The 19,947-nt window shown below is 43.5% G+C and overlaps 1 protein-coding gene across 2 annotated transcripts in view; it reads right to left on the reverse strand.

The window, feature by feature from the left end:
* Window positions 1-19,947, reverse strand: part of AIG1 (androgen induced 1) — a 233,166-nt gene that overhangs the window by 32,540 nt on the left and 180,679 nt on the right. For both annotated transcript variants that reach the window (XM_027084815.1, XM_027084825.1), the window contains exon 4: window positions 8,821-8,936. In XM_027084815.1, coding sequence (XP_026940616.1) covers window positions 8,821-8,936 — 116 coding nt within the window. The remainder of the gene's footprint in view (window positions 1-8,820; window positions 8,937-19,947) is intronic.

Genomic DNA, 19,947 nt, shown 5'->3' on the forward strand with positions numbered 1-19,947 from the left:
AGGAGGGGGATGGGCAGAGCTGGCTGGAGAAACACAAAGTAAAATTGCCAATAGCATCAAAGGCACAAGCAGCATCGAAACGGCGATTCCGGAAGACGGCAGGGAAACGAAGTAGGAGTGTTGGGGTGGATGGAGGCCAGGGATGTTGAGTGAGGAGTGGGGGAAAGGTCATAAGCGCATATAAAATGGTCTTGGTGAGGGGCCTGGCTACTAGCATATGGGGAATTCTAGTTCTTCGTGTATACCCGGGATGTCTGAGAACCAGCTGTTTGGGGTAAGAGAAGATGAAACTCAGAATAATAAACACTGGGAACTGAGATGGATGATACACAAAAACCTCTTCTGCGCAGATGCTGATCTAAGACACTGATTCAACCAGCACCCAAATGGACGCTCTGAGGAGTCGCGTGCAAGCCACACTCTTAATCGGCAAGTCCTCAACTGTCTAGATAGGCTTCTCCTCCTCAGAGGATAAGAAAACAGTAACCACCACTACACAAAGTGTTTGTAGAAACAAACAGATTGGAATAATGGGAAAGCAATGACATTCTCAAATCTCAGGGGAAAAGCCGAGCTTGGGGAATAACTTAGCACAAGAAGCATAAGAAAGTTTCAGAACACTCTTGAGCATTCTTAATAGGTAGCAAGGAGACACAAACCCCACCAAGTAGGACCAAAATCCTTAAGAAGAGCCGAGGATAAAATGAAAATAAGGATGGTGGGGAAAAGAGGAAGAGAGAGAAATGAGACCTTTTCACAGAGACTTGGGCACTCAGGATTTTTATCGCCTGGGAGGAAGGAAAGATACTATCATTTCTTGAGTGACCCACGTGCTCAATAATCTATTATCTCTAGTGGGAGATAGTGTGCAGGTGTTCCCTCCAATTTTAGAGGTGGTAAAAATGAGGCTAAGAGAGAATAAGTAATTTGCTCAAAGCCCTTAGGAAGAGGGCATCTGAACAAAGACTGTCTGACTTCAAGGATATGGACCTCTACCTGCCAGAGTAGCACGACAGGTTAACGAGTGAAGAAACATGCAGAAAGGGGCTCATTCAGGCTCCCTAAGGACTGAGTATTCTTAGCGTAAACACGGACCAACAACAATGGATACTGTACTGAGTGCCGGTCACGTGGCAGGCATTTTGTACCCATTTTTCTGATTCTCACAGCAATCCTAAGGATCACCACCCTCTTTTTTTTTCAGATGGGGAAACGGAGGTCCACAGAGACTAAATGACTTGCTCAAGTGTATGGGTTGTCTATTGTTACTGTAACACATTACCACAAGCTCTGTGGCTTGAAACCACACACATTTATCTTCTAATTCACAAATTTATCTTCTAATTAGAAATCCAACACAGGTCTCACGGGACTAACATCAAGATCTTGGTGGGGATGCACGCCTTTCTGGAGGCTCTGGAGGAAAATCTGTTTCCTTGACTTTTGTAGCTTCTGAAGACAGCCCACACTCCTTAGTTCATAGCTTCTTACTCCATCTTCAAAGCCAGCAAATGTCGTTTGAGTCCTTTTCACAGCACGTCTGTCTGACTGTTCTCCCAGTCATGTCTCTCTCTCTGGCCACAGCTGGGAAAGGGTCTCTCCTTTTAAGATTAGATTGGGCCCCCTTGGATAATGCAGGCTAATCTCCTCAGGTCAATATCTTTAATGTAATCACATCCGCAAAGTCTCTTTTGTCATGTGAAGTGACACAGTCACAGGTTCCGGGGATTAGGATGTGTACATCTTTGGGTATCATTATTCTGCCTATCACACACTGAAGTTAAAAAGTATTAAAGGGGGCTTCCCTGGTGGCACAGTGGTTGAGAGTCCGCCTGCCGATGCATGGGTTCGTGCCCCGGTCCGGGAAGATCCCACATGCCGTGGAGCGGCTGGGCCCGTGAGCCATGGCCGCTGAGCCTGCGCGTCCGGAGCCTGTGCTCCGCAACGGGAGAGGCCACAGCAGTGAGAGGCCCGCGTACCGCAAAAAAAACCAAAAAAAAGTATTACAGGGGTTTGAGTCTGGAGTTTAATTTGGATTTGGTCTAAATTAAACAGGAAATACAGTTGATTCTATCTTCAAAATATATTCAGAATCCTACTATTTCTCACACTGCCATTTCTACCACTTTGGTCCAAATCACATCATCTCCCTCCAAAATGACTTCTATGGCTTCTTAACTGTTCTCTTGTTCCAACCTTGCCCCCATCTGTTCTTAACACAGTAGCCAAAGTGAAGTTTTAAGAACGTCTACGATCATGTCAATTCTCTGTTCAAAACTTTCCAGTGACTCTCAGTTTCGTTCTGAATTAAGGACACAGTCCTTACAATGGCCTACGAGGTCCTACATGACCCTCCCTCCACCCCAAGAGTCTCTGTTCACTCTCCCTCTTGCTCTGCTCCAACACACTGGCCTTCTGCTTTCCTTGAACACAGCAGGATTATCGCTGGAGCCTTGAGCGGGAGGGGACTCGACATTTTCATGCTGTCCTCCACTCCAGTGCCTTGATGTAGAAGGGGAGGGTAAATCCTGATTCTGGGATGTCTCTTCTCCATCCAGGAAGTGAAATGGGAGGATGAATATCTTCTGCCTTCATTGCCCATAGTTGTACAAGTGGTTGCCACTGCTCCTCTGGCTAATACCGAATTCCCACTGATTCAGGCTGTGAGGCTGTTGCTCAGATGCTCACTTGTGCATGGGATACATAGGCAGGAGGTTTGTAGGGGGTCTCTGAAGGGTTTCTCCACTTGCAGACGTTGTGGGAGCCTGGCTGGCTCCAGCTTGCCCTCTTCAACACCCCCTGGCTCCTGCCCACAGCGGAACCTTCTAGTTTTTTGCCCCTGGGAAACCCTTGTCCAGGGGCTGGCCTTCTTGAGTGGATAGTTCAAGCCCAGCAACCTCCCTTGATGTCACACCAGATCCACAAGAAACTTACCACAAGTAACTTTGCCACTTACGATGGTAGGATCTAGGTTGCTCTACAGCTGCCCCTCCCTCCACCCTGCCATATCCTCCCAATGCCCTTTTCTTTGCTCAGGTAGGAGGCATAAGGAAGGTTAGCAAGTCTGATCCCTAAATTAGATTCCTGTCTCAGCCTGGATATTTACCAGGGCTTCTTCTGGAGCCTCTCACAACTAACTGGCTTTGGCGAGTGTGGGGAGGCACTTCCTTTCCCAGTAGCTCCCCTAGACCCCAAACTCAAGAATGCAAAGACCCTCTCCCTCTTCCCCAGCCAGGCTGAGGAAGGAGGGTGGTGAGGATGGGCATGGCAAAGAGTGTGGATGGCTTTGGGGATGGGTGAGGAAGCAGGGTCCTCTGGCTGTCTCTTATAAGACCCAAGAGGGCTTCCCTGGTGGCGCAGTGGTTGAGAGTCCGCCTGCCGATGCGGGGGACACGGGTTCGTGCCCCGGTCCGGGAAGATTCCACATGCCGTGGAGCGGCTGGGCCCGTGAGCCATGGCCGCTGAGCCTGCGCGTCCGGAGCCTGTGCTCCGCAACGGGAGAGGCCACAACAGTGAGGGGCCCACGTACCAAAAAAAAAAAAAAAAAAAGACCCAAGAAAGGTATCTCTCTTCAGAATGGGAGGCACTTAGCACGTCACTCTTTCAGCTTGGTTCCAGTTTTCCGATGCCAGGAAATTAGGAAAACTTTCACACGCTATCCCAGATGTAAAAGTCAACAGAGAGGCAGTTATGGTTGAGTGAAAGATTCAAGTTGAACAGAAGAAAATGCTGGTCATCTGCTGGCCAGATCTGTTTAACTGGTGAAGAAACATCCAATTAAACAGGAGTTTAATGTGGTCCAAAATTTAATTTTCTTAGTGAAGCAGGTGCAAATTTTATGCAAAAAATTTTTACGCGTTCATGGCTTAATATTCTTTCCAAGACTTCTTAATTAGAGTACACTCTTATTTTTACTTTTAAGAATTTTTTCTCTACTTTAAAAATGATGTATGTTTCCAGCAAAAATTTGAGGAAACATAGAAACGTTTCAATAAGAAAACAAAAAATAATCTGCAATTGCACGGCTGAGGCATAATCAAGTTTGGTGGTGATAAAATTCTGATTTTGGACAATTTAAGTTTATATCATAAAAGAAAGATCACACTTCACTATGATTTTACTTTGTTTTACTTTCTAGGTTGGAAAGTTGTACAATGGACACATTTGGGGCAGTAGGATTTGGAGTGTGGAATTTATCAAAAACAACTAGGGCCCTGAGACAACACAAATTTCTATTTTGCTTTACATAAGCTCACTGCAGTGATAAGAAATGTTTATCCATGAGAAGACACTCCCAGGACCCATCTTCTCCACTTCACTAATGCCTCCTTGCTTTTGACTGTGCCCTGCATTTAGTGGTCAGCATGTACTATGCACGGCCCCTTAGATCTCAGGTGGGCTCTGGCTGAATGAGAACCACCGTGGGAGGGGGTGATGGCCAGAGGCAGCAAGAAGACTCCTCAGCACACAGGAGACCCACTGTTGAATCCCTGGGGATGTAAATTTCCTAGGATCTGCAGTGGTTTCCTGTTTGTGTGTCCTGCAGATTGAAAAGCAGAGCTGCAGCAGCAGCAATACTGCAGGAAGACAAGGATGTGAGGTGCTGGCGAGGAGGCACCACATCCAAGGAACAGACTGGCCACCAGGAGTCCTGCACCAGGTGGAGTGAGGACGTCTGCTCTTGTAGAATTTGTCAACTGGAGGGTGACAACAGTCAGCATCCTGTGATCTTAAAGTTCACTTGTTTTACTCAGCCCCTCCTTCAAGATTTCCTGATGATCCTTTTAAACTTAAAAACAAATTTGTATTTTTATATCCTTTATTGTTTTGGATTCTTAAAGTGAAGAGTGTATAGTGAGCAAGAATGAGTAAAGGAAGAGAAAGGACTTGTAGCATCAGGACTTGTAGCATCGTATCTAAAATTCTCAGACCCTTGAGAAGAAAACATGTGCTCTTGCTACTATTGCTGAGGAGCTTCTCGGAACTGCAAATGTAGAAATAATAATAATAATAATAGCAAATACAGAAGTTTTTACTGTCTGCCAGGCATAATTCTATGGGCTCTACATAGAGTAACTGAGTCCTCACCACCACCCCATGAGGTACGTACTATCCCTGTCCCTATTTTATGTCCGAATAAGTTAAAGCCCAGAAAGGTTAAGTGTGGGAGTGGGAATTCAAACCCAGGAAGTGGCCTTAACGATTCGACCTGGCTGCTACTGATGTATTGCTTCAAAACAAAACCTAAAAGCTCACTTGACTTGTTCACCCGTAGGGTTACCCTTCACACAGTAAGAAGGGGCAGAGCATATACTGTTCACTGTATAGACTCTGCAGCCACACCCCAGGGCTTGCACTATGCAGTCCACCCTTGAGCGACATGGGTTTGAACTGCGATGGTCCACTTAGATGCAGATGTTTTTTCAGTAAATACTTAACGACACTACCACATGATCTGAGAGTGGCTGACTCCACGGATGTGGAACCTCAGATATGAAGGAATTGCGGATACAGAGGAACCACATAAAATTATCCTCGGATTTTCCGCTGTGGCGAGGGTCAGCACCCCTAAGCCCCACGTTGTTCAAGGGCAACTGTAGTTCTGGCAACAACAAAAAATAGTGTCTTTTCCTTGGGCAAGCCATATCACCTCTCCAAGCTTTGGTGTCCTTACCTGTAAAATGAGCCAGATAATGCTTATCTCAAAGTGCTATGTGGGGAACTAAATACAGTAATATTTAAAATCGCTTTTGGCACAGCAGTGGACAAAATGGTACTCAGTACAATTCCTGATAATTCCTGTTGCGTTAGAAACCAATGGGACTTCTGTGTTGTGTCCTGCATAGGAGAATACAGATCATCTCACTCATTAGGGGGAAATGTCACAAATAAGGTGCAGAGAAATGCGCGGAGGAGTGATGGTGGAGGAGAGGTGTACAGAAAGGGAGTTAAGAGCCCACCATCAATGGTCAGGGGATATTTGTGCCCCAGACCCCTGGGTAAGTGGAAAGACAGGTGGAGGTGGGCAAGGGAAGGGTCTGGGATGACTTCAGATGCTGAGCTTGGGTCGGACTGAGATGGGGGCTGGGAAGTGGAGCCACCGAGCGTGGGAGCTCAGTGGGCTCCAGTCCATGAGGGAAAGCTCCGGTGTCCCTCGCTTTCTCAACTCTCGTGACCCAAACCTAGGAAGACAGCAGATTCAGACGGGTAGGGAGACTTGTGAAAATGGGCAGCAAGCTAGAATCAGAGCCAAGCAGACAGGCAGGCTGGCCAGCAACCTCGGAGGTATAGATTCAGCTCAACCACACAGAGGATTTTAAGGGAGATCTACTTTATAATTAGCCTGTGACAAGAGGAATGCTTCCTTACATTTTGGCATAAGGCTCTGGAATGTCCAGAACGACCCTGGTATGTGGTATGGTAAAGATTTCACATCCTGAACCTTTTGCTGTTGTGTCACTGGTACGTCGCATCTGAGACAGTCCGGAAGGGAGTTAAAACTCAGTACTTTTTTGATAACAATTAAAAGCCCTGGGTTTGTATAATGGGACATGGTGTGAAGGGCATTGTTTAGCTCTTGGCATAGCAATGAATGCCTGGGGCAGAACACCAAAGGAAAAAGTCTACTTTGAAAGCTTTCTCAGAACATAGCTGGGAGAATTCGCTGGTTAATGCAGATACGTGTCCAAACAAGCACTGGTTTGCTCAGGGAGGGTGCAGAGCTGGCAGGCCGCCCTTGGCACAGAGAGCGTGAGTAATGCTTCATTTTAATGAGGGAGCTTGGGGGTCTACAATGAAGACTATGTGGTATTTCCCACGTGTCTCTTTGGAATGTGGACTGATTGCACCCACAGTGGAAGAAAAGCCATCAGAAAGTATGTAGTTCCTAAAATCTCTGGGGCTCTACAAGATTCAGATAATTTAATGGCATATAAATGAATTCACAGAAATACACCCAGAGTTCCCAGAGTAAAAGTCCTCCCTTCCCACAGGTAAGTGAATATGAGTGCAAAGTAATGAGACTGTGTTTTGCGGGGAGAGGTGGGAAGGGCATTTTATTTTTACTTTTAAAATTTATTTATTATTTTTGGCTGCGTTGGGTCTTCGTCGCTGCGCGTGGGTTTTCTCTAGTTGCGGAGAGCGGGGGCTACTCCTGTTGCGGAGCACGGGCTCTAGGTTTGCGGGTTTTAGTAGTTGTGGCACCAGGCTCAGTAATTGTGGCTCGCTGGCTCTAGAGCGCAGGCTCAGTAGTCGTGGTGCACGGGCTTAGTTGCTCCGCGGCATATGGGATCTTCCTGGACGAGGGCTTGAACCTGTGTCCCCTGCATTGGCAGGCGGATTCTTAACCACTGCGCCACCAGGGAAGCCTGGGCATTTGATTTTTAAACTAAATCTATAGGCAGTTCCAGACATGTTGTAAACATCGTAGCAACCCTGGAATAACTGTTAGCTTTCCTACCTGACTCTTCTGAAAGATAAGAGTCATTTGAACATCAAGTTCTTATGTATAAAGCACATGAATTCATTCTTAAGATATAATTTCACAGTCACACTTCACCTGTGAGCCCAGATCATTTGAATTTTTTCTTTCAGAGAAAGCCAATACTTAATGTTTTGGGTAGAAAAAAAAATCTAAAAAGTCACTAGGAAAACAAACGTTCCCCAGTCCTCATGAACAGTCGGTGACTCATCAATGAAGTGGCAGATGGAATTGAACATGACCGCATGTTTGTTCTGGGGTCTGTAGCCTGGATGTCCCCTTAGATCCAGCCACAGGGCGTGGCTTCCTAAAAGCGAATTCCCTTTTTGTTCAGATTTGGAGCATTATGTGATCATTCAGGCAAAGTATGTGAAGTACTGTACTGACCTTTATTTTATATCTCTGGACTGGCTGGAGCAAAACGCTCCACAGGGACTGGACCTCCCAAAGTGCTCCAGGATTTTGGTGGGATTAAGTGCAGTCCTGGGTTTGGAAGAACGTGATTCAGTCCTAAAGACTTAAAGGAGGTGATGGTGACCCAGAACTCAGGACAAGAGAGTCCCAAGAGGCGGAAATGCTGAGGGGAGAGACCTTTTCTGTGTATGCTAATATATCAAAGAGCACTTGGAATTATACAGAGAAATAAGAAATTATCTTAAGATAAATAATTCTGAAATGTTAAAACACGGTTAGAACTGAAATTAAAGTGAAGTAAACTCAACAGGCAAAAATTCTTTTATCAGATAAATTTGGCACCTCACACTTGGGGCTTATTCATGCCCAACAGACAAAGTAGAGATTTCCTGCTATTTATTTACCCCAATTTTTCAAAACAAAACCATTAAATGCATGCTATATGTAATAGCGAATTCTGGAAAAGGTTTTAAACTGACTCAGGAAAATGTACATTTTCACTTGTTTCACTTAGAGGATAGAAGTCACTCCTCTAAGAGGTCATTTCTTCTGTCCTCATTTGCATTTGCTGCAACTCCCTCACTCCCAAAAAAAGCAACAACAACAAAAAATCCCAAGCAAAAAAGCCCTTAAGCAATAAAACTGATGTCCAAGAAAAACATTTAGTTTGAAAAAGAGTTGAAAAATGTAGCCTTGGAAGAACCACTGCTTACATGGAATTGTTCAACAAATTCCTGTTGTGTGAGGTTTGGCATATACTTTCTAAAAATATAAGCATCTGGGGAAATGAGACAAAGCCCAGGTCTTGGACCAAATGAGGCACGCAGTGTGAATCTGTTAGTGATTATATCCATAATGAAATATGTGCCCAAATTAGCAGTGCAAAATCTAATACAATAAGAAAGCCCAGCAGGCACCGTCCTTACCATAATATATAGCCAACAGAGAAGGTACATATGGCGGCCAGTCCGCTGCTCCTGCTGGGGTACGCATGGTGTGATGTCCTCATCTCAATTAATATAAAGGGCAAAACCGTCGTGTGCTGAAAAAGAACAGAGACCAGGTGACACAGGTTCTTATCATCACCCCTAATTAGCTATTTGTCTTCAGTAGGAGAATGGATAGTGTCAATTGCTATCAAAAGTGCCACAGCAGAGAGCAGTACATGGCTCACCTAGGAGGTAGAATGGACATGAAAACATGCAGTCTATCAATTGCGCCCCTTCTTTTTCTTCTATATCTTAATGTTTAAAATTGTATTTTCTTTATGCCCGTTACAGGAAATTATAGAAATTATAGAAAGATATACAGGGAAAAAAGTTGCAACATAAGAAAGGAATAAAAACTACGACTGTTAATATTTTGCTACACGTTCTTTTCCCTCACTCTTTGTGCATATTATTTATACACAGCTAAGAAGTTAAGATCATACTGGGCATGCAGTTTTGTTTGGGATTATAGCATGAGACTTTTTGATATGCAATTATAGAAATACTTCTAGAATATAAACGCTGGCCACAGCTGCTTAAAACTCCATTTTATAGATGTACCAACATTTACTTATTTATTTATTTACTTATTTATTTATTTTTGGCCGAGCAGCTTGTGGGATCTTAGTTCCCCGACCAGGGGTTGGACCTGGGCCCCAGCGGTGAAAGTGCCGGGTCTTAATCACTGGACCGCCAGGGAATTCCCTGACCAACATTTATTTAACTGATTCTTTTTTTTTTTTTTTTGTAGTACGCGGGCCTCTCACTGTTGTGGCCTCTCCCGTTGCGGAGCACAGGCTCCGGACGCGCAGGCTCAGCGGCCATGGCTCACGGGCCCAGCCGCTCCGTGGCATGTGGGATCTTCCCGGACCGGGACACAAACCCGCGTCCCCTGCATCAGCAGGCGGACTCTCAACCACTGCGCCGCCAGGGAAGCCCTCTGTTATTGTTTTAAAACAGTATAATTAGCTCTGAAGGGAACCACACAAAATGTACATGTGTGTTAAAACAGAGACAGTATGTATTTTAAAGATCTATTTTATTGGTTTTTTTTCACTATAATCTAGTCACCTCAGATAACATTGGCCTGGAATTTCAGCAACAATTTGAGATGCCAACAACAGTTTTACAATAGTGCATTCATGTAAAATTCAAATATATAGTTAGCCCTAAGGCCAAGACTTATTGAATCAATTGTAGAAGAAAAATACCTGCAAATGGAACGTTTACACTGAAGATAATGCTGACTCTTAATAGCCTGTGTGGGTTGTAGAATGATGATGTTATTTTTGACTCATTAATATTAAAAAATATCTAAGCTCTACCTCTTCCTCCATTGCTCCAAACTGAGTAAAAATTCACTCATTTTTCTATAAAGTTATATAAGTTCAAATAACTAACCTGAATATTCTTATCCAGTTATCCAGTTAACTTTATTTTACCTAGCCTACTTGCTGATCATCAGATGTCATACCTGGAAAGCTTAGGATGTGCTTTGGTGATGCCAGGCAAAAAAAAAAAATCTCTTTGAAAGATGAAAATCTCTCCAGATCACTCCATTTCTGGCATCATCACCACTAAAAAGGAGCTACTTGTTCCATAAGTGAGGACAAGAGATCTTTTGGTGCCTAGCTGTGCCTATGTCAGTCTGGCCAGCAGCAAATGTCATATGAGGGTAACAGTTTATCATCAAGAATTTACAGGCACTGAAGAATGTGTATTTGCCTTTCTAAAAATTTATAATGCAAATTATGTTTACTCATAAACAGTATATATTAACAAAGGTAAAAATAGTGCAAAATATTTATAGCGAATATGTTTCCCTGAAGGTAGCTGAAGTTTTATGAACTAAAAAAAAAAAATCGGTAAAAAAATCGGTAAAAAAATCTACAAAAGGTCTTGCTGAATCTCTAAGTAACCTTTGGTAGCTAATTGTGACTCAAAATCTGTAGCAGCAAGAGGGATAATTATTTTAGAACTAGGAGTACACGAAATTCAGTTCTAATCCACTCCCAGGCAACACTCTGCTTCAATGACTTAAGAACCAGCAAGGAAATAGTCAACTTCATGTAAGACCATCAGCTGGACAAGAATGGTAAGCTTATGTTTTGTTCACTGTGGTATTTGTAGCACTTAAAAAAGAGCCTGGCACATAGGAGGGGCTCAATGAATATTGGTGCAGATAATTTAATCTTCAAAACCATATCTTAAGTGGGAGTTACCAACTCCATCCTGCAGATGAGATAATAAGGACTCATAAAAGGTAATTGTCTTGCCCAAGATCACAGAGCTATTAAGTCTGGAGAGGGTTCAAGACCAATTCCGTCTGTCTCCAAATTCCATGCTCTGCTTTCTATATTAGAATTATATCTTTAGAAGGTATCAGAGTTAAATAATCTTTGACTCAAAAAACCTGTGGGAGTGCATGACTGAAGATCACTTACGATGTCTCTCAACAGACAAGAACTATTTTTTGGTTGAGCCTCAAAATAAAAAGATTTTCACTGTGAAAAACGTATTTTACTAAATGAGTTCTTTCCTGTGGCATATAGCATTCTGAATAATATTATATGGAGGAAGGGACCCACAAATGCAAAGTGCCTACTAAAGTCAAAAGTCCTAATGCAGTCCTGTCTCACGCTACTTGAGTTTCAAAACAAAAATTATTTTCTTAGTCAATTCACATTTTTTCTTAAATAAATCTATTTAAAGGAAAACTTATGAGATGTATAAACTCTCATAAATGGAACACATTAAGAAAGATAACCACAAAAACAAATACAATGAAAACTAATTGATCTTAATAAATGTTTGATAGACATGTTTGCCTGTTTGATTCTGAGGCCTGCTAAATAGGGTTGTTAGTCAGTATTAGAGGGGCATTAAAGACATGCTAGAATGCAATACAGACTCTTCTAAATGAAATCAGAAGGACTGAAAGATAATTGAGGGAGAACTACCTTTTCACCAGGTGATTCAATAGTATTTAATGCCAGGCCCCTGTACCACATAAATTATCTCACATACAATGAGAGACACACCTATGCACTGGAACAGATTATCTGTAAATTGTAGCTGTACCTTCTAAATGCTAAATTATTTGATTTATGAACAGGTGTTCTTTTGCCAGAAAAATGGAAAGACAGATGAGTAGGAAGTTTAGGTATTGATGGAGGAACTTAATGGTATTTAACAAGATTAAAGAAATGAATTTACATGACACAAGAAGGATCTGGACTTGCTATGGGGAAAAATATTTTCATTATCTGTGATGGCATTCAGTAGCCTATAAACTAAAGAGAAGTTTTATAATAAACTCTGCTGTGGAATAAATAGAAGGATAAAAATATATGCTGTGTGACAGTACAGATTCAGGCAAGTGGAGCGAATGAATTATGGGAGCACTCCAGATTACTTTAGAGCTCTAGCAACTGTGGCTGCAGTCAGAGTGTACAACACAAAAAATATCAGACAAGATTTGAGGACTCTGCTCACCTGCCATTTCTCTGGTCTTTCTCCTTCTCTCCAAAGTATTTTTTTTTTTTTTAAATAGAAGAGTACTGCTATCATACCACATGAACAAAGATTAAAAATTGTTTCAGTGAACAGTGGGATACATGTATCTTTTTGAATAGCCAGGACATGGAAGCAACCTAAATGTCCATCAACGGAGGAATGGATAAAGAAGATGTGGTACATATATACAATGGAATATTACTCAGCCATAAAAAAGAACAAAATAATGCCATTTGCAGCCTCATGGATGGGCCTAGAGATTGTCATACTGAGCGAAATAAGTCAGACAGAGAAAAGACAAATATCATACGATATCGCTTGTACGTGGAATCTAAAAAAATGGCACAAATGAACCTATTTACAAAACAGAAATAGAGTCACAGATGTAGAAAACAAACTTATGGTTACCAAGGGGGAAGCGGGGTAGGGATAAATTGGGAGATTGGGATTGACACATACACACTACTATATATTAAATAGATAACTAATAAGGACCTACTGTATAGCCCAGGGAACTCTATTCAATATCCTGTAATGATCTATACAGGAATACAATCTAAAAAAGAGTTGATATATGTATATGTATAACTGACTCACTTTTCTGTACAGCAGAAACTAACACAACATTGTAAATCAACTATTTGCCAATAAAAATGAATTTAAAAAAAAAGACAGAAAGGGGCTTCCCTGGTGGCGCAGTGGTTGAGAGTCCGCCTGCCGATGCAGGGGACATGGGTTCGTGCCCCGGTCTGGGAGGATCCCACGTGCCGCGGAGCGGCTGGGCCCGTGAGCCATGGCTGCTGAGCCTGCGCGTCCGGAGCCTGTGCTCTGCAACGGGAGAGGCCACAACAGTGAGAGGCCCACATAACGCAAAAAAAAAAAAAAAAAAAGACAAAAAGGATTGTTTCTTCCTTGGAAGCAAAAGCAGCTTTTGAACACGAGGTGTGCCAGACCAGCCCCTGCCTACCTGGATAATGAGAGAGCCGGCAACCCCATATCCACTTATTTGCATCTGTAGAGTACAGGCAGACCTCTGGGAATGTCCTCAAAGTAATAGATGCATCAAATCGCTAAAAATGAGATCGGGGCTTCCCTGGTGGCGCAGTGGTTCAGAGTCCGCCTGCCGATGCAGGGGACGCGGGTTCGTGCCCCGGTCCGGGAAGATCCCACATGCCGCGGAGCGTCTGGGCCCGTGAGCCATGGCCGCTGAGCCTGCGTATCCGGAGCCTGTGCTGCGGCATTTGGTTTACTGGCTTCCAGTGGAGTAGTGCTCATGGTGGTCCCCACGACGGTGAGTAGTGCTCATGGTGGTCCCCACGACGGTAGACCACATTTCTTGCCTTTATGGGTGTCAGGATATCTAGTTTTTCTTATATCCTATGACAACTTGTTTTTTTTAATTTTTATTTATTTATGGCTGTGTTGGGTCTTCGTTTCCGCGCGAGGGCTTTCTCCAGTTGTGGCAAGCGGGGGCCACTCTTCATCACAGTGAGCGGGCATCTCACTATCGTGGCCTCTCTTGCTGCGGAGCACAGGCTCCGGACGCGCAGGCTCAGCGGCCATGGCTCACGGGCCCAGCCGCTCCGCGGCATGTGGGATCTTCCCGGACCAGGGCTCGAACCCGTGTCCCCTGAATTGTCAGGCAGACTCTCAACCATTGTGCCACCAGGGAAGCCCCTATCCTACAACAACTTTTGATCGTAAATAAAAAGTTGAAGGATGGCTGTGCGTGTGTGTGTGTGTGTGTGTGTGTTTGTGTGTACGCGTTCAGAGCACCTGCATTCTTGTGGGTACTTGCCTGCAGGCAGGGCTAGAGGTGTGACCAGACTTAATGGGGAGGATGCGGTGAGGGAGAGTTCTTATGATGTCCTAACAATTGACAGGTATATCATAAATAAAAATAATATGGAAAACTGCTCTAGGATACAGAAAGGTAAAATTAATAATTCTTATTAATTTCACATTGTAACATGAATATTTTGTTCCTTTGCTACCCCCACCCCTTAACCACATCTAGAGTAAAAGGGGATTAAAATAGACATTTTTGTGCTGTAATAAAGCAAGAAGGAATTTCCGAGTTTGAATATAAAGCCCATCGTGTTAGCAAAATGTGTTCTAAAACGATAGGAAGGGTGACATGAGAAAGACTGGCAAAAAAAAAAAAAAAAAAAAAAATCACAAAACACTAACTGATGCTAACCTTTGCAAATCTTCCAGGCTCTCCAAATAAGGCAAACGTTTGATGAACGCAGGGAAAAGCAGCGTTGGGTGGGGCATGCACAGAACTGGGGTGGGGCTTCCCCTGGAACAAGCATAACTTCAGAGTCAGTGGATGTGAGGACACGGCAATGTCATCCCAGGAAGCTTGGAAACAAAGCTGATGCAGGCTCTAAAAAACCTACATTTTTAACTCTGAAACCCTGACCAAATGTTTTATCCTGCCACCAGAAACTGTCGTTATTAATTTTACTGATGGGTCAGCTCAGGATTCGCCACCTTCCCTCACTCTCGTCACAGTAGGGATATTATAGTGCTTTGAGTGACAGAAAACTGCCCGTTTTAACCTCAGTAGTTTCCAGTCTCCAGGAGTCAAATGGAACTTTCCCACGTCACGGGCCTCCCTCTCCTAAGGGCTGAGGTGCTGGTTTTAATGTGGTGATGCCGGTACAATATGACACAGAATCTCCCCAGAAACTGCCAGAGCTTTTTAAATTGTGCCTTTCCTGTGTGGTGTTGGATACCCATTCCTGCCGGCTGTCAAATCCGTCTGAGATGCGCTTACACGGGCATCTCAGAATGACGTTAGAAAAGTGACCCAGGGGCAGGACTCAGATTCAGGTGGAACCAATATTTATTAAGCGCCAATATGTTCCAGGCATTTCCAGAATGCTTTATGGACTCATCCAGTTCTAACATTAGCCCCGACAGCTCTTAGGATATGGTTTTAATAATTAGGCCAAATAAACAAAAGAGTGCCACGCATTAAACCAAGCCATGCACATCCTTGCAATTAGGAGCAAATGATGCATTACAGAAACAATTACGCTAAGACAGTGGCATCATTTTACTGGGCTGTTATTTTTGCATTTAAAAAGCATTTTTAATATGACTTGAGAGAAGTTAATATCTCTTCCTGAATCTTCCTAATGAAAGTATCCACAAGGTGCCAAGCGTCTGTGGCATTACCGGGGGGCTCCAGAGTGGTGTCTTCTTTTCAGCCCAGCAGCCTGTGGGCCAACAAAAGGAATTCTTCTTTTTGTGAATGTGAGTCCAGAATTAACCCATGTTGTACCTTAAAACGTAACAGCGACTTGAAAATGACCTAATATTCACTTCTTCCGTGAACATTTCACAATTAGCGTTTGGGGTTCTCACAGAAGAGCACCTCGAATTACTGCCCGCAGATGATCAAGGGATTATAATATGATGAGATGCATTCAGACGTGCAGACTCGCAACAGTGCAATGGTCAGAGTGATCTGGTCTGCTAGGGTGGGTTGAGGGAAGGATTCATGCAACAGGAGACATTTCAACCGGGTTTTTATGTGTGACTAGGGCTTCACAAGCAGAAGAAAGGTTAAAGGAAGAAGTTCATTCACAAGGCCAAGAAGAAGAAATAGTGTGTGGAGCACAGTACAGACCACCGAGGGACTGTCACCGCTGTAGGACAAGAAAGAGCATGAAGACTTAAGTCTGGACAGGTGAGGTAGGCAGAAGCCATAATGTGGAAGACTTGTATATGGACTTTGTCCTGTAAGAAGCAGAGCTAGCTCTATAGGCTTAAACTCCTCCATAGAGTTGAAGGTATACAGACACAGGAGAAACATATTTGGGTATTAATAGTAGAAAGAGCAAGCTGGAGGCTGGGTGGAGGACGGACTGCAGAGAGGAGAGCTTTATCTACCGACATACTCCTCTCTCCTTCCTCCTTTCCTTCCTTCTCGCTCTTTCCTCAAGAAATGGCCTTGATTCTCTCCATCACTTTCTTCTAGGTCTTCCTCAGCATCCCCTCTCCCCTACCTCTCCTCAGCCTGCTTACCTACACTTTCCCCATTTCTACTCTTTTCTCTTTTACTTTAATAATTACCATAATACTGAAAACAGCATAGGGGAAAGGTTAAAAAAGAGAGCTAGTCTTAATTGTGGCAAAGCATATATATGATAGGTAAACACGGTAATCAGTTCATTCATCCCTCTGTGTCGTATGTTGCTTCCCCCGTCATTCATTTATGTGCAGAAATACACAGTGATAAGAATGGCTACCATTTTCTGAGCTACTAAAACAAGCTCAGTTCTATGCTAAACATTTTGCACCAGCATCATGTTTAAATCTTAGAGCAACTCTAATGAAATTGTTTTTTTTTTTTTTTTTTTTGCGGTACGCGGGCCTCTCACTGTTGTGGCCTCTCCCGTTGCGGAGCACAGGCTCCAGATGCGCAGGCTCAGCGGCCATGGCTCACGGGCCCAGCCACTCCGCGTCATGTGGGATCTTCCCGGACCGGGGCACGAACCCGCGTCCCCTGCATCGGCAGGCGGACTCTCAACCACTGCGCCACCAGGGAAGCCCCGAAATTGGTATTTTCACTTTCATTTTATAAATGAAGAAATGGAGGAACAGAGGGATTAACTTGTCAGAGGTCATGTAGAACTAGTAAACGGTGCAGCCAGCCTCAGACCTCAGACCTACCAGACCACAAATCTGTGTTTTTCCTGTGACACACACCGCTCCCCAAGCTTGCTTGTTTGTTCATTCATTCAGTAAATGCTGATTGTATTCCTGCCATGTGCCACTCATGATTTCAGGTATTTAAATATATCCCAGAACAGAGCAGACAAAGATCCTTGCCCCAACAGACGGCTGGCTGTTCTTGGGAATGCATTTCAATTAGGCTAATACAAACGTGGAGTCTCTCAGCTCAGAAGAGACCAAATTCATTAGGGCTGCATGAGGATTGTATGAGATTCTATAGTAAAAGTGGCTTGTACAGTATATACAAAAAATAATTTATTTTTTGGGATATTCCTCACTTAAGACAAAGTGCTCCATAATGTCATCTAATGTCTACTGCGTGCCAGTCCTCTACGCGGATTAGTCATTTACGTCTCACATCGCTCCTCTGAGGCGTATGTTAACATCAATTCTGTTTTACAAAAACTGAGGCACAGAGTTGAGAAGTTGCTTGAGGTTACCAACTGGAAGGTGGTGGATTTGGGCTTAGACTTGGGCAATTTGGCTTCTGAGCTTATCCTTTAACGGTGATGCTCTATGACCTGTGAAGCCCTTGGGAAGACGTGAGGATTGGGAACAGTCAATGGAAGAACAGGTACAGGGAAGGGAAGCTCTTGGTCTCATGGCTGTGCCTGCGAGAAGGAGCCTGGCCCTTCCCTCACCCAGCCATTCACCTCAGGGGGACTCAGGGGCTGAGAGATGAGTGGCCTCTGCACCCAAGTTTAAAAGGCAGGCCGTCAGACCAGGCTTTGTGCTCATGTTTGGGGATAAATCCCATGGGTACTAAGGGCCTCAGGTAGGCAGAGCGGCAGAAATAAGAATAACCCCAATCCGCTGACACAGACAGGCACTCTCTGAGATGCTGCTGGTGTTCGTTTCTTGCCTTTTCTTTGGTCTACTCTCCTTAAAAGTACTTGGAAAGCATTTAGTGGGTGGGTTGAAGAGGGGTGGAAGGAAGAGCAATGGAAGGTACAGTCTCAGTAGAAGGCAAGGGAAGGGAAATTTAATCAAATGTTCCTGTCATCAGTAAACTTTACAGCACACAGTCAAGTTCAGGGAGCAAGTATAGAAAAATGAAACTCATTATTAGGAGTGCTCTGAAATTAAAAAAGAAACTGAAAAAATAAGAAACTAGGATTGTAATGTTATTCATATTCTTCTCAAAAATTATTTCGAGCTCCACAGAATCCACCCATGCATGCACATCTGCATCGTCCCCTGTCAGAGCATTATTCTGACCACTTGATTCCCTTCTCTAAAAGATTCTCAGTATCTTCAGAACAAAATCCAAGTTTCTTAGCATTGCCTTCAGAGACTTACTCTCTATCGGACTCAGCCTGCTTTTCTAGACTAATCTCATACCGTTCTGTACTGGCAACTTCACCGTTCCACCAAGAGGCTTTCCATGGCCATGGCTTTGCTCATGCTCCTCTCTCTGACTGCAATCCCCTTGATATTTGGGACCTTCTCTTTAGTACACACTCAAGGCAAGGTCATTTTCTGCTCATCAGAGAACCATCCCTCACAGATCTCTGCCCCTTCACAGCTAGGTGGGGCCGTTGGGACGAGTTCTGGTCAATGGGCTGTTATTAACAGGAGTGATGTGGACACTATTCTAGGCCGATGCAGCTGTGAAGATACTGAATATTAATATGCCACATAATGCTACAGTGAACACCAAGGAAGGGGACCCTGAGGCGTGGGGAACACTTCTTTAGGGAGAAGAAACAAGCTTTACTGACCGCTGTACACTCAGCTCTCTTCTCCGTGCAGGCAACTTAACAGGGTCTCAACAAACCTTTGTTCAAGGACCATGATAGTATGACTTTCCCTTAGGTAAACCCTATTTTCCATTAGTTTTACTATTTAAAAAAAAAAAAACCCTGGCAATTTAAGATGAATAAAAAAATAAGTTCCTGGATGCTGTATATAAATAACTTAAAAAGTACCTTCATCTTGAAGGTACAAAAATTATAATTTTCTATTACAGAAAGGAAGGGGACTACTTTGCCCCAAACCATATTCATCTGGGACTAAGTCCCCCAACTAAAGCTACATGTTCACAAAATGTAGAGAGGCATTAATTCTTTTGAAGTGAGAGAATAGTAACACATTTCCATCAACTTTGGTAATTTCCCTGCACTCTTCCACCACAGCACACAAGCAGATTTCCATGGTCCTAAAGAACCTTCTTCACTGAGTCTTCAAATACAATGATTTCAAATGGTTTTAATTTAGTCTTGTTTATGATAAAATAAATGTTATTCTGATTGATTGGCAAACGTTTATGGATTGCAGCAATAAGAGCAATTATGTTTGACATGAAGACGTTATAAAATCTATAACCCAAACCTTTAAAGCCCAATTTGAAATGTCAAATTTGACTTATGAGAACGAGTTATAATCCTGCTTCACGCAAAAAGCATTAAGTTAATGCTGGAGCAAAGTACTGTGGCCAAGTGTGCGTTGGCATAATTAATCAGGGATATTTCAGAAAAGAATCATCTCCAAGAGGTTATTGATTTATTGTCACGACACATTTTTCTTACGGCTGCGAGGGTGCTCTGGAGCTACGATGCACTGGCATGCATTTTTCAGTGACTAAGCCTTGATCTGTCCTCCTGGATTCCTGCCATCTTCACTGACATCTGCAAACACTCACATTTGACAGCCTCATGCCTGAGACTGGTGGCTTCCAAGTTGATTAGGATTAGTTCAGAGGGGTTTTGGACTAGACTGAGTGTAATCGAAAGCAGAGAGCCGTGAGTCTCCAGAGAGTGACATGCACCCTGCCAATGGCATCACGTTAATAGAGAATGT

This window comes from Aethalodelphis obliquidens, unplaced genomic scaffold (assembly GCF_003676395.1).
Source record: "Aethalodelphis obliquidens isolate GAN/ISIS:26980383/991018 unplaced genomic scaffold, ASM367639v1 scaffold3, whole genome shotgun sequence".
Lineage (NCBI taxonomy): Eukaryota > Metazoa > Chordata > Mammalia > Artiodactyla > Delphinidae > Aethalodelphis > Aethalodelphis obliquidens.